Source organism: Neoarius graeffei, chromosome 4 (assembly GCF_027579695.1).
Source record: "Neoarius graeffei isolate fNeoGra1 chromosome 4, fNeoGra1.pri, whole genome shotgun sequence".
Taxonomy (NCBI): Eukaryota; Metazoa; Chordata; class Actinopteri; order Siluriformes; family Ariidae; genus Neoarius; species Neoarius graeffei.
In genome coordinates, this window is record NC_083572.1 from 16977715 (window position 1) to 16991582 (window position 13868).

A 13868-nucleotide genomic window follows, 5' to 3' on the forward strand; every position below is an offset into this window, starting at 1 on the left:
TTTTGCGCCTTTTTTTTTCCCCGCACGCTTCTTTCAACCCTGTTGACTATTTGCAATGAAACGCTTGATTGTTCAGTGATCACGTTTCAACATCTTCGCAATTTCAAGAGTGCTGCATCCGTCTGCAAGACATCTCACAATTTTATACTTTTCAAAGTCTGTCAGATCTCTCTTCTGACCCATTTTGCCAGAGGAAAAGAGGTTGCCTAATAATTATGCACACCTGATACAGGGTGTTGATGTCATTAGACCACACCCCCTCTCATTACACAGATGCACAGCACCTGATATACTTAATTGGTAGTAGGCTTTCAAGCCTAAACAGCTTGGAGTGGGACAACGTGCATTAAAAGGATGTTGTGGTCAAAATACTCACTTGCCTAATAATTCTGCACTCAGTGTATTCACATTCAAGAGTGTGTTCGATGATGATGAAGTGATTGATGAAGCGAAGTTACCTATGTATAATGTAAATGGGTAAAGCATGGCAGCTATTTACTGTTTGATCTCAAACGCATTAAGAAGGCAAGAAACTAGTGCACTAATTAACTTTTGACGAGGCCCTCCTGTTAACTAAAAAGCATTCCAGGTGACGACCTCATGAAGCTGGTTAAGATAATGCCAATAGTGTACAAAGCATCGTCAAGGTAAACAACGACTACTTTGAAGAGTCTAAAACATGTTTTGTTTCACACTTTTTTACCACATAATTCCATATGCTATTTCATAGTTTTGATGTATTCAGTACAATATGGAAAATGGTCAAAATACAAAAACAACCCTATGGCCCAATCCCAATTCTAATTTCTACCCCTCCCCCTTCCCCTCCGCCTTCCCCTTGGCCCTTCCCCTTGAAACTGAGCTACAAGGGATAGGGCTTGAAATTCAACCCTTACGTATTGGGATAGCCCTTCAACGATCGCATACGTCATCGCGTACCTCCGTCAGCGTTTACGTTAGCAAAACGCGACCAAATGCGTCATTGGCTGCGACCAGCCGCTACAGTCAGAGCCAGAACAGGAATCTCTGCTGGCAGGGTGTGATTTGTTAACTAACACCACTGAATGGGATATCTTTGGCGCTTCGTGCACCACATCCGACAGAATGAGGTGTCAGAACACTCATGTAAACAATAAAAGCGAGAATAACAGAACAAAACGTACGCAGTCAAGCAACCGAAAACAATACTCACTCCCAAAGCTTTTTAGCAGCAGCTTGGATTTCAGAAATCGCTGCTCATTCTCAGCTCAAAAGCGAATCAAGCAGCGTGTTTCCTCTGGATAACAACTTAAAACACGTAAATAATGGAGAAAATACATTTATGACAATCTTTCGCCGCGGGAACCGCCATCTTTCTGAAATCCGCATGAAATCTCGCTGAAATCCGCATGGCATTGTGGGAAATCACTCAAACCCCTTCGTTCGGAGTCAGCTCCAGGAAAATCTCCGTTTGGAGGGGTACAGAAGCCCTACCCCTTCCCCTACCCCTCTGCGTTAACTGGGATTGGGATACCCCTACCCCTTCACGTGAACGCGCAAAATGGAGGGGAAGGGCCAAGGGGTTGGTCCAAGGGGTGAAATGGGATTCGGCCTATGAATGAGTAGGCGTGTTCATACTTTTGACTGGTACTGTATGCGACACTTGTGTTCAGAGTTCTAAAGGACCTCAATGTTAGATGAATTTATTTACAGATCTTAAAAGAATGTGTGGCCACGACAAGTATAGCAATACACATGTTTGTGTCCGTGTGTATCTGAGGTATTGCGTGTATTTATATTGGAAGGTTAAAGTTGGGGTTACTGAGGTAACGGTTATTCTGGTAAGGTTAAAGTTACTGAGGTTGAGGTCAGGGCTGGAGATGTTTAGGTTAGGGTCAGGGTTACTGAGGTTATAGTTAGGGATGGGTCAGATGTTTGGACCACAGAGATTCCATCCATCCATCCATCCATCCATTATCTGTAACTTGGGCAAGCTGGAGCCTATCCCAGCTGGCGAGAGGCGGGGTACACCCTGGACAAGTTGCGAAGTCATTGCAGGGCTGACGCATAGAGACGAACAACCATTCACGCTCACGTTCACGCCTCCGGTCAATTTAGAGCCACCAATTAGCCTAACCTGCATGTCTTTGGACTGTGGGGGAAACCCATGCAGACACTGAGGAACATGCAAACTCCACACAGAAAGGCCCCCGTTGGCCACTGGGCTCGAACCCAGAACCTTCTTGCTGTGAGGCGACAGCGCTAACCACTACACCAGCGTGCCGCCTCACTGAGATTAGAGTTGCTAATAGAGACGCTATTTTTGTTAAACAAATGCACAAGTCAATACAAAATGGCTATTGGCCTTCACAAAAATAGTGGTGCATGTGTCAGAGACCTAAATATTACATTTGGGCGCTTTTTTTTATTTTTTTTTAAATTGTTTACTGTTATTTTGCCTGGTGATTTATGGGAAATCACCAAGCTAGGAGATTCTTACTCATAGCTGCATGGATAATAATGACTCAGCTACAAAAACACAGCAACGACTTCAAGAAGATCAGACTTTTTGGAGTTAATGAGCCAAGACCTGTTTGGCATCTGACGACTTCTTCTTCTTCTTCTTCTTTCATAGGGACAAGGCTAACAACTAATGGATGTCTATTTCACCCATATTCTTCTCGAGTTAGTATGATGTACTGTAGTCTGTAAAAATGAGCAGGATTTTACAGTGTACCTGAACATTGTCATTTGGACAAGTATTTTGCTGAAAAGACTAAAAAGAAATTTGTTTTTAAAAATAAATAAATAAATAAATAAATAAATTTGATTTTCAGTATCCTTTCTAATTCCCTAAAAACCAAAAGTTTCAAGCACTATATATGTCCACGGGGTAACGGGGACATTTAAATGATATATTTTCCCCTTACCCATATACAAATGTAATACATGTGCATATGTTTAATTTCCATACATGTGCATAAGAGGTAAAAACATGTATATAAATAAAACCTATTATAAATTGTTCCAATTTCATATATTGACACTTGCCAGACGGCAGTAGGCACCATTTTTATAATGGTCTTTGGTACGACCCGACCATGAGTAGAACTCGCAATCTCCCGATCGAGAGGCGGACACGCAACCACTAGGTCGCTTGTCGGTGTTTAATACATGTACAAATTTTACTGTGGGTATTTCATATATGTTATAAACTTGTCCTCATATATCTAGAGGATGTATGTATATATGTAATAATAATACATCACCCTAGAGGTAACATTTTTGTATGGCAATATCATTCTTGATATAGGGCCATATGTCATTTATGTTACATTTCCATATGTGTAACTATTTCTTAAATCGCTGATTAAAGACATGTATATATAAAACCCCGATTCCAAAAAAGTTGGGACAAAGTACAAATTGTAAATAAAAACGGAATGCAATAATTTACAAATCTCAAAACCTGATATTGTATTCACAATAGACCATAGACAACATATATCAAATGTCAAAAGTGAGACATTTTGAAATTTCATGCCAAATATTGGCTCATTTGAAATTTCATGACAGCAACACATCTCAAAAAAGTTGGGACAGGGGCAATAAGAGGCTGGAAAAGTTAAAGGTACAAAAAAGGAACAGCTGGAGGACCAAATTGCAACTCATTAGGTCAATTGGCAATAGGTCATTAACATGACTGGGTATAAAAAGAGCATCTTGGAGTGGCAGCAGCTCTCAGAAGTAAAGATGGGAAGAGGATCACCAATCCCCCTAATTCTGCGCCGACAAATAGTGGAGCAATATCAGAAAGGAGTTCGACAGTGTAAAATTGCAAAGAGTTTGAACATATCATCATCTACAGTGCATAAAATATATGCATACAGTGCATATCATCAAAAGATTCAGAGAATCTGGAAGAATCTCTGTGCGTAAGGGTCAAGGCCGGAAAACCATACTGGGTGCCCGTGATCTTCGGGCCCTTAGACGGCACTGCATCACATACAGGCATGCTTCTGTATTGGAAATCACAAAATGGGCTCAGGAATATTTCCAGAGAACATTATCTGTGAACACAATTCACCGTGCCGTCCGCCGTTGCCAGCTAAAACTCTATAGTTCAAAGAAGCAGCCGTATCTAAACACGATCCAGAAGCGCAGACGTCTTCTCTGGGCCAAGGCTCATTTAAAATGGACTGTGGCAAAGTGGAAAACTGTTCTGTGGTCAGATGAATCAAAATTTGAAGTTCTTTATGGAAATCAGGGACGCCGTGTCATTCGGACTAAAGAGGAGAAGGACGACCCGAGTTGTTATCAGCGCTCAGTTCAGAAGCCTGCATCTCTGATGGTATGGGGTTGCATTAGTGCATGTGGCATGGGCAGCTTACACATCTGGAAAGACACCATCAATGCTGAAAGGTATATCCAGGTTCTAGAGCAACATATGCTCCCATCCAGACGACGTCTCTTTCAGGGAAGACCTTGCATTTTCCAACATGACAATGCCAAACCACATACTGCATCAATTACAGCATCATGGCTGCGTAGAAGAAGGGTCCGGGTACTGAACTGGCCAGCCTGCAGTCCAGATCTTTCACCCATAGAAAACATTTGGCGCATCATAAAACGGAAGCTACGACAAAAAAGACCTAAGACAGTTGAGCAACTAGAATCCTACATTCGACAAGAATGGGTTAACATTCCTATCCCTAAACTTGAGCAACTTGTCTCCTCAGTCCCCAGACGTTTACAGACTGTTGTAAAGAGAAAAGGGGATGTCTCACAGTGGTAAACATGGCCTTGTCCCAACTTTTTTGAGATGTGGTGTTGTCATGAAATTTAAAATCACCTAATTTTTCTCTTTAAATGATACATTTTCTCAGTTTAAACATTTGATATGTCATCTATGCTCTATTCTGAATAAAATATGGAATTTTGAAACTTCCACATCATTGCATTCCGTTTTGATTTACAATTTGTACTTTGTCCCAACTTTTTTGGAATCGGGTGTGTAATACTTGAAAGAATTTGCCAGATTTTGAATCAGTAATGCAATCCATTTACTGGTGCCTTTATGGATGTTGAGTTTGTAATAAATATCCAGTTATTTTGTTGTTAGAAACGATAGGAAAAACATTTTTAGACTTGATGCTGAGTATTTTAGCAGGGTGAAGAATATTTCTTGGTGAATTGCTGCTACTTAATTCCCAGTTTCATTTGCTACTATGGTGCGCAATTGATTTTTTCTTTTGTCCCTCTTTCAACAGTTATATTGGTAAGCTGGACTCAATCACCATCAGTGTATGGAACCATAAGAAGATTCATAAGAAGCAGGGAGCAGGGTTTCTGGGCTGTGTGCGTCTCCTCTCCAATGTCATCAACCGCCTCAAAGACACTGGCTGTAAGGCATCAGCTAGCAATTTTAATTTAGCAGAACATTTCCTGAATGCTACGGGTAATAATTTTGATTCCTAGGACATGCAGTCTGTCAGGTTATTGTAACTGTACCTCATAACGTTATGACATTTTTACTTTGCTATGGTGCATTCAGTTGGAATTTGTAAATTCATAATTTCATTGCAGGATGTCAAACATATTGACCGAGTTACAGTCGTGAGAACACTGTTGCTAGGCAACTTTGGATATACTAGAATTATGGACGCCAAGCGTAAGCTACGGCAAACTACTGATTTTAACCCGCTTGGAGCTGCTACTATAAACTACTGCTTTGTGACGAGTTTCTCAAAAGCATCGTAGCACAAAGATCGTTAAATGGTTGAGCGAGCAGCGCTAGTTAAGATGCTCTTAGCATTAAGAGGCTTTTGGGAAACCCACCACTGGTTTGTGTCTGGTTTTTTTTTTTTTTCTTTTCTCCCCTCCCCTCACTAATTAAACCAAATATGGGTGAGATCATTTCGGGGGGGAAAAAAAACTTAATCAAATCCAGCTCTGTCAGGAAAATTTTGTTCAAACGATGCATCACATGTCGTAAGAATATTGTTGGAATGATATTTTCGCAACTTTTTTAACCAAATCTTCTTGGAATATGTTTTGCGGTGTTAGCACTTTTCTGTCAAACAGATGTTTACTCATGAGAATCCATATCCAGTACCAGTCAAAAGTTTGTACACCTCTACTCATTTCATAGGTTTTTCTGTATTGTGACCATTTTCGACATTGTACTACAATACCGAAGAAATCGAAACGATGGGATTACGTGGTAAACAAAAACGTGTTAAACAAAATGTTCCATAGTTTAGATTCTTCAAAATGGCCACCGTTTACATTGATGACGCTTTGTACACTATTGGCATTATCTTAACCAGCTTCATGAGGTAACGCTTTTCAATTAACAGGAGTGCCTCGTCAAAAGTTAATTAGCGCACGAGCTTCTTGCCGCCTTAATGTGTTTGAGATCAAACAGTAAATAATAAAATTACAGTATTCCACATTGTCAAGAACCGTTCAGCTACCGGTAAGTAAAGAGAAACCGCATCCATCATTACTTTAAGACATGAAGTGGATTTTAATTAATAAGAATAAAGCCACTGAATTAGAAGGTGTGTCCAAACTTTTGACTGCTACTGCGCACTCGTGCGCACTTATTCAATACGAGGAGTTCTCTATAGGTTGTAGGGCGGTGGTTCGTGATTAGTCGACTATATAGAGGATTTCGACGTGACGTCACAGGTCACGTGACGCCCCGGTGTCCGCCATTTTGAAGGTCAAGCTAGCTAATGTCAACAACAGTAGCTGGTATGTTACTGTAGCAATGTTTATGTTCAGTCATTTGGATGACTGTTAAAACCTTTCAGTCTCAAGTTTTTCCTTTACTGGATTTACTAGTTTACTGAGCTAGCGCGCTAGCTCGGGCAAGCTGGGAAAAAACTTGAGACTGGAAGGTTTTAACAGTCATCCAAATGACTGAATGTAAACATTGCTACAGTAACATACTAGCTACTGTTGTTGACATTAGCTAGTGCTAACAGCTAGCTGCTAGTGCACTGCTACAACTACACCGACCCTAATAATACAGTTCTTGGTCATTGCCTGGTAACAGCAAATTTATAACGGGCCATGTCTCAACAGACTAAGAAGTTATTTCAATGACATTTAATAACATTTTGTTTATCCTGAGGACCGAAAGTAAATGAAAATGTGAACAAACCTTAGCTGTAATAAGATGGCGACCACCGGCTCCAGGGACGACCCGCTGATGTAGGCATGTTACCCAGCCTGGTTTTTAACGACGTAGGTATACAGATCATGTGGGCCGAAGTCAGGTAAAGACGAGGGCTTGGTGTACTTCCGTACGTCAGTGAACAATCCTGGTGGAAGCAGGTAAACGTCGTTCTCTAAGCCTGCTAACCTCAATTTTTGCAAATACCTCTCCCTCTGCTCGCCCTGTAAATGCCCTACGTCGCTGGATAGTGAAGGTGTTTTCTGCATCTCGCTCCTTTTTCTTTTATGTTTTTTCCCCTGGTATTTCCCACACGCCTGACTGCAGGTCAGGAAGATCACCCGCGCTGCAAAGCCAGAAAAAGATAGCCTGGTAACGTGTACGGATCACGTACACCAGCATCATTGATTTTCTGGTGATATCGCTTCTTACTCGCGTCATCTAGGCCGGATAAAATACTCGACAATGAGACTTCGTCATGATCAACAGTGTATCGCTACCGGTAGTCGCCATATTTGTGACCGTCAAAATGGCGCCGGCTACTTGTTGACATGGCAACAGTCATGTGGGTCGAAAACCTCTATAGGAGACCAAGCTATTACTAGTTATGGTCCAACTTCATCAGTCACCAACATACTGTGTTGATTTTCTTTGCCAGGATTGAGTATGCAGGTTGGAGCTACAATTGTAAGCGGTTAAAAAAAATATATTGACAATCCTTGAATAACTGCATTTAACCAAGAAATACCCAGCTCCACAGTATTCTCAGTTCCTTAGCAAGATTCGTAACCAAATTCAGCATGGGTACTCGAGTATGGTACGCGTTACTTGTTAATGGAAACAACAGATTTGTTACCGTACTGTGTCAAACTGTGCTATAAACAATTGTTTTAAAAGGCTCGTATCTTATTACAGTGTCCTGGCACACATTGGTTGATCATTACATACCATGTCCACGGACATTTCCATTCATACTGATGAAGTCTCGTATGTACACACACACACACACCTCTCTTCAGGGTCTCTCGGGGTGTTGGTGCCAGCCTGACTGGCAAAGAAAGAAAGAGAGGAGGGGGGGGGGGAGGTGGAGGATTGTGGCCAGACAGACTGACTCAATTCTCTCCTTAGGGAGGTGTGTGCATATAGGGTGGGGTACCTGGAAGACATCTGCCCAAACAGCATGCTCCCCAGCGGCCCCAGCTGAACTCTAACACACACACACAGAGAAATTTGGTCAAACAGATATGCACTGTCTGATGATGTGTCTGTATCTGTCTGTCGCTTGCTTCCAGTTGTGTGCGAGAGACAATTCTAGGTAGTACATACATTCGGTTATGAATATCATATCACTGAATACTTAATGCCAGATATTTAGATTTATGATATTTTGATTTGCAATATATGGAAGAACCTTTAATCAGAATGTACAAATTAATGTGAGCTAGCTAGCCAGCGAGCCGATGTTCGTGTGGCTGCCTCTGGATTTCTTTCTGCTCGCCGAGCAAAATTAAACAACACTGGAGCATATTATGTCCAAAATGTCACTTATCCAATATTAATTTCTTGTTTATAGAGCTCGTGCTCTCTCTCTCTCTCTCTCTCTCTCTCTCATATACACTGAACAAAAATATAAACGCAGCACCTAAAGATTTTATTTATTTTGTACATCCGATACTGATTTTTTTTTCTGCCCACATCAAATGATAGTATAGCATACCAGTAAACGTTTTTTGAAAAAAAAAAAGTCCCTCTACTCAAGTTCTGAGCAGTGCCCAGACTTGAGATAATCCATGATCCAGTCGGGTGTGACCATTGCAGACAAAAATTTCACTGAGTAATGCATGTCATGACCATCCTTTATGTGGGGCCAATAAAAGGCCACCCTAAAATGACAAAAATGTTCAAATGTCAAGATGCTACAGATGACCAGAATCAACCGGGAACGAGCCATTGGCATGCTGCAGGCCGGAATGTCCATCAGAGCTGTAGGGCGTCAATTGGGGGTGCTATTCCACGATAGTCCGCCTCCGACGACGATTTCAGCAGCATGGCACCACAGACAACATGCTACATGCACGCAGGCCACGTGTCACCACTCCAGCACAAGACCGGCATATCCGTCTGACCCACCTGCATGATCGGTGCCGGACTGCAACACGGACCGCAGATGAGACCATGGGGAGACACAATCGCAGGGTCAGCAGTCAAACTGTGAGAAACCGACTCGGAGAAGCTGGCCTCCATGCACGTAGACCTCATCGAGGATTGGACCTGACTGCTGGGCGACGACGTTCTCGTCTGGACTGGGCTCGGGCACATAGAAAATGAAAATGAATTTCTATCTGAACATTTGTATATTTCATAAAATATGGACCGCTGCGTTTATATTTTTGTTCAGTGTATATATGTGATATTGCTTGTGGAAATTTTGTATGTAAAATTTTGTATTTCCCAGGCGATCACCCGGAAAAGGTCATGTTGGTTAAGTTTAACACGCGTGGTGGTCAGTGGCAAAAGCAGTCATTCTGTCTCGACATGTCTAAAACCTTGCTCACTAAGTGTGACGACCGCACACCGTCAGTGTCCAGCTTTGACCAAGTTGTTTGATAACTTCGCACTAAGCAAAAGCTTAAAGGGGTACAAAATATAATCTATACGGTTGCTGATGTGACAAAGTAACGTATTCTATCAAATTTATGTACTAGAAAACAACGAAATATCTTGGTAATTGTAAATATAATACTTTATACGCTAAACCGCACAAGAGTCGCCATTTTTAAAAGACCGTGACGTCAGCGCTACCCACTGCACTAGCGGAACTCTCCGAAATAGAGGAGATAAGCGTGTAATCGTGGCGTCGGGCGCATCAAGTGAAAGCGACAGCTCTGTCGAATCATACGAAGAGATCCCGCAAGACACACTGCAAGCAGGCTATGGCTTAGAAGGGTACCAGTTTGAACCTAGGAGAGGTACTCTCGACTCCGGTGATGAAATAAGAGAAGAAAGCTCGGATGACGGCGAGGATGAGACTGATGCTGACCATGGGCATGGCGAGCGTGGGGCAGAGCGTCTACGTGCAGGTGACACGGCGTAGTGCTCGTGCGGAAAACGTAACGTGGAGTTGCTCACGAGTCCAGCAGAATTTATTTGCTGCAATGAGATAGGCGCCACCCGTGGACTTGCGAAATCGTCGCAAGAGGCAGAAACGGGTATTTCACACGTGCTATTCCCAACCTCAATGAGCCAACACAACTGGGCACATACATACGTCATGAGTGTTACGCAGACAAAATGAACGTGCATTCTGATTGGATAAAATTAATATCATGGCGGGCTGTTCAAACTGCGGAAATAGTTTGCTCGAGCTACTTTCAAAACACTAACTTTCCAACCTTAGAACAAAAAACTTTTGTAAGTCTTGAATAAGGTTCGTTAATGTGTGTTTTATTGTTATATTTACTCTATATATTGCCCTCTGTTCCCCTTTAATCAATTCGGTTTGTACGGTAATCAGGTACCAGCTTTCAAAATATTATGTGATGCTTATGTGCTGGAGACAGAAATGTATAGAATTAAATGCTTTTTTTTTTTTCCACTTTTGGGGTTTATGAGAATTTAAAACACGGGAACTTTTCTCATGGTTGCTTGCAAAAGAGGAACGCGTTTCTGTTCCGGGAAGGATGCAGTGGGGGGGGGGGTTTCTTTTCTTTTTAAAAGAAAAAAAGTCAAAATTTCAGAGTGTAGAGGATTTCCACAGGCTGCTGCGCAAATATGGACTGTACATCCCATCCAGTTTGTTTCTTTAATTTTTTTAAGTAATGCCACACAGACTTGCTGATGTGGTTTAGGACACAGTGTGACTTACTGCAAACTTTCAACATGGAAAAAAAATGCAAACTGCATCTCTAAACTAAACGCACAATGAGTAGAAGTTGTGGTCGGGACCTTGTGTACACTTGAGCTTGTGTATTTCGTATTTTTTATTATTTTTTTCCCCCCCGATCCTTTTCCACCTCGTGTGCCATGTCTGAAGGTGGAATTGTCCTGGAAATTGCAGATATACAAATATCCATATGATAAAGTAGTCCCATGTTTGCCTCAGATAGATCTACTATTTTGTAAAATCGTGCACTTGTATAAGTGATCAGATGACACTTGTTATAGAAGATTGTTATGAGGTATGTGTGAATTTGTGGTGTGTAAATTTGCCAGCAGCATCATGTGGTGTTTCTGAGTCACAGGCCGAAACTCAGTCAGGAAGTGTGTCTCACCGCAGATCCTCTTAGCGCCGACACACCGACTCCACCAGCGCGTGCACGCGCACAATGTACATGCACACGGAACAGAAAGCAAAGCAGCACCGTTTTCTAGGAACTCTTGTCCGATTCATTTGGAAGAGAAAACCGCAATGTTGTGCATCTGATGCATCTTGTGTGTCCTTAACCCTGCCTTAGTTTCTGTAGTTTATTCTGATGTGGCATCAGTCGTGTGGTTCATCTGGCAGTCAGGAAAACCGTACTCATCACTAATTAGCTTTGTAAGTTAGAGGACAGGCTATATTAAGGTGATGAATCATTGGTGGTGTAATAACCTTTTATCTTTAGTTGAATTATTTGCTTTATGTGGTGATTTGGAATCGTTCTGATCTTTTGTTTGACAGATCAGAAGCTGGACCTGAACAAGCTCGGGCCAAACAATAATGACACCATCAGAGGGCAGATAGTGGGTGAGTAGAACGTGCACGTGTGTGTGTATATACATGCACGCGCGTGCACACACACACAGACACACACGAATACAGTGCATATGCAGCTACTAATTGAGGGTGTGTCAATCCTGTCTGACTAACCTCAGTACATCAAATATAAATAAAATCCTGTTTTAGTTTCGACTTGTAGGAAACCTCTGACTTGAGAGGAACAGAGGCCACACCTCCTTATGCAGGACATGGAGGCTACACTTCCTTGACTGGGACTGACTGACCGAGGCCACACCTCTTTTATTAGTAGTGATATACAAAGAGGCCATGCTGCCTTTATCGTGACTGACCTGCAGTGTGGCCACACCTTCTTTATTGGGACTGATGGTCAGAGGCCACACCTTCTTTATTAAGATTGGTCAAAGAGGCCACACCTTCTTTATTGGGACTGATAGAGACCACACTTTCTTTCTTTACTGGGACTGATGGTTAAAGAGGCCACACCTTCTTTATTGGGACTGATGGTCAGAGGCCACACCTTCTTTATTGGGACTGATGGTCAAAGAGGCCACACCTTTATTGGGACTGATAGAGACCACACTTTCTTTCTTTACTGGGACTGATGGTTAAAGAGGCCACACCTTCTTTATTGGGACTGATGGTCAGAGGCCACACCTTCTTTATTGGGACTAATGGTCAAAGAGGCCACACCTTCTTTATTGGGACTGATAGAGACCACACTTTCTTTCTTTACTGGGACTGATGGTTAAAGAGGCCACACCTTCTTTATTGGGACTGATGGTCAAAGAGGCCACACCTTCTTTATTGGGACTGATAGAGACCACACTTTCTTTCTTTACTGGGACTGATGGTCAAAGAGGCCACACCTTCTTTATTGGGACTGATGGTCAAAGAGGCCACACCTTCTTTATTGGGACTGATAGAGACCACACTTTCTTTCTTTACTGGGACTGATGGTTAAAGAGGCCACACCTTCTTTATTGGGACTGATGGTCAAAGAGGCCACACCTTCTTTATTGGGACTGATGGTCAAAGAGGCCACACCTTCTTTATTGGGACTGATGGTCAAAGAGGCCACACCTTCTTTATTGGGACTGATGGTCAAAGAGGCCACACCTTCTTTATTGGGACTGATGGTCAAAGAGGCCACACCTTCTTTATTGGGACTGATAGAGACCACACTTTCTTTACTGGGACTGATGGTTAAAGAGGCCATACCTTCTTTATTGGGACTGATAGAGACCACTCTTTCTTTATTGGGACTGATGGTCAAAGAGGCCACACCTTCTTTATTGGGACTGATGGTCAAAGAGGCCACACCTTCTTTATTGGGACTGATGGTCAAAGAGGCCACACCTTCTTTATTGGGACTGATGGTCAAAGAGGCCACACCTTCTTTATTGGGACTGATGGTCAAAGAGGCCACACCTTCTTTATTGGGACTGATGGTCAAAGAGGCCACACCTTCTTTATTGGGACTGATGGTCAAAGAGGCCACACCTCCTTAACTGGGATTGTGTGGAACACAAACTTGTACTTGCATGCAATTTTTTCAGAACATAGTAGAGGGATTGTGTTGTGTGACTGTGTGTGTGTGTGTGTGTGTGTGTGTGTGTGTGTGTGTGTGTGTGTGTGTGTGTGTAGTGAGCTTACAGTCCACAGACAGGATAGGAACAGGAGGCCCCTTGGTGGACTGCAGCCGTCTGTTTGACAACGATTTACCAGATGGGTAATACGTCTTCAACAAAACACACTGATGTACACCTTTAGCTCACATATGACTGATGACACCAGATTTGTGCAATGAAATTAGTTGATGCTGCCTAAAAAAGTGTGTGTGTGTGTAGCTGGGAGGAGAGGAGAACTGCAACAGGCAGGATTCAGTATCTCAATCACATCACACGGACGACGCAGTGGGAAAGACCAACCAGGTGAGGAGAACATGTGTCTTCTGTCTCCACTTTCTCACCTCGTGCACACAGACAC

General features: G+C 42.5%; 1 protein-coding gene across 4 annotated transcripts in view; it reads left to right on the top strand.

Moving 5' to 3' along the window:
- The window catches only part of LOC132884897 (E3 ubiquitin-protein ligase SMURF2-like), a 210884-nt gene that overhangs the window by 121355 nt on the left and 75661 nt on the right, over nt 1-13868 (top strand). For all 4 annotated transcript variants that reach the window (XR_009654501.1, XM_060918944.1, XM_060918942.1 and 1 more), the window contains 4 exons: nt 5250-5383; nt 11823-11888; nt 13527-13611; nt 13730-13813. Coding sequence is in view for 3 of the 4 variants with exons in the window: in XM_060918944.1 (XP_060774927.1) it covers nt 5250-5383; nt 11823-11888; nt 13527-13611; nt 13730-13813 (369 nt within the window). In the remaining variant the exon portion in view is untranslated. The remainder of the gene's footprint in view (nt 1-5249; nt 5384-11822; nt 11889-13526; nt 13612-13729; nt 13814-13868) is intronic.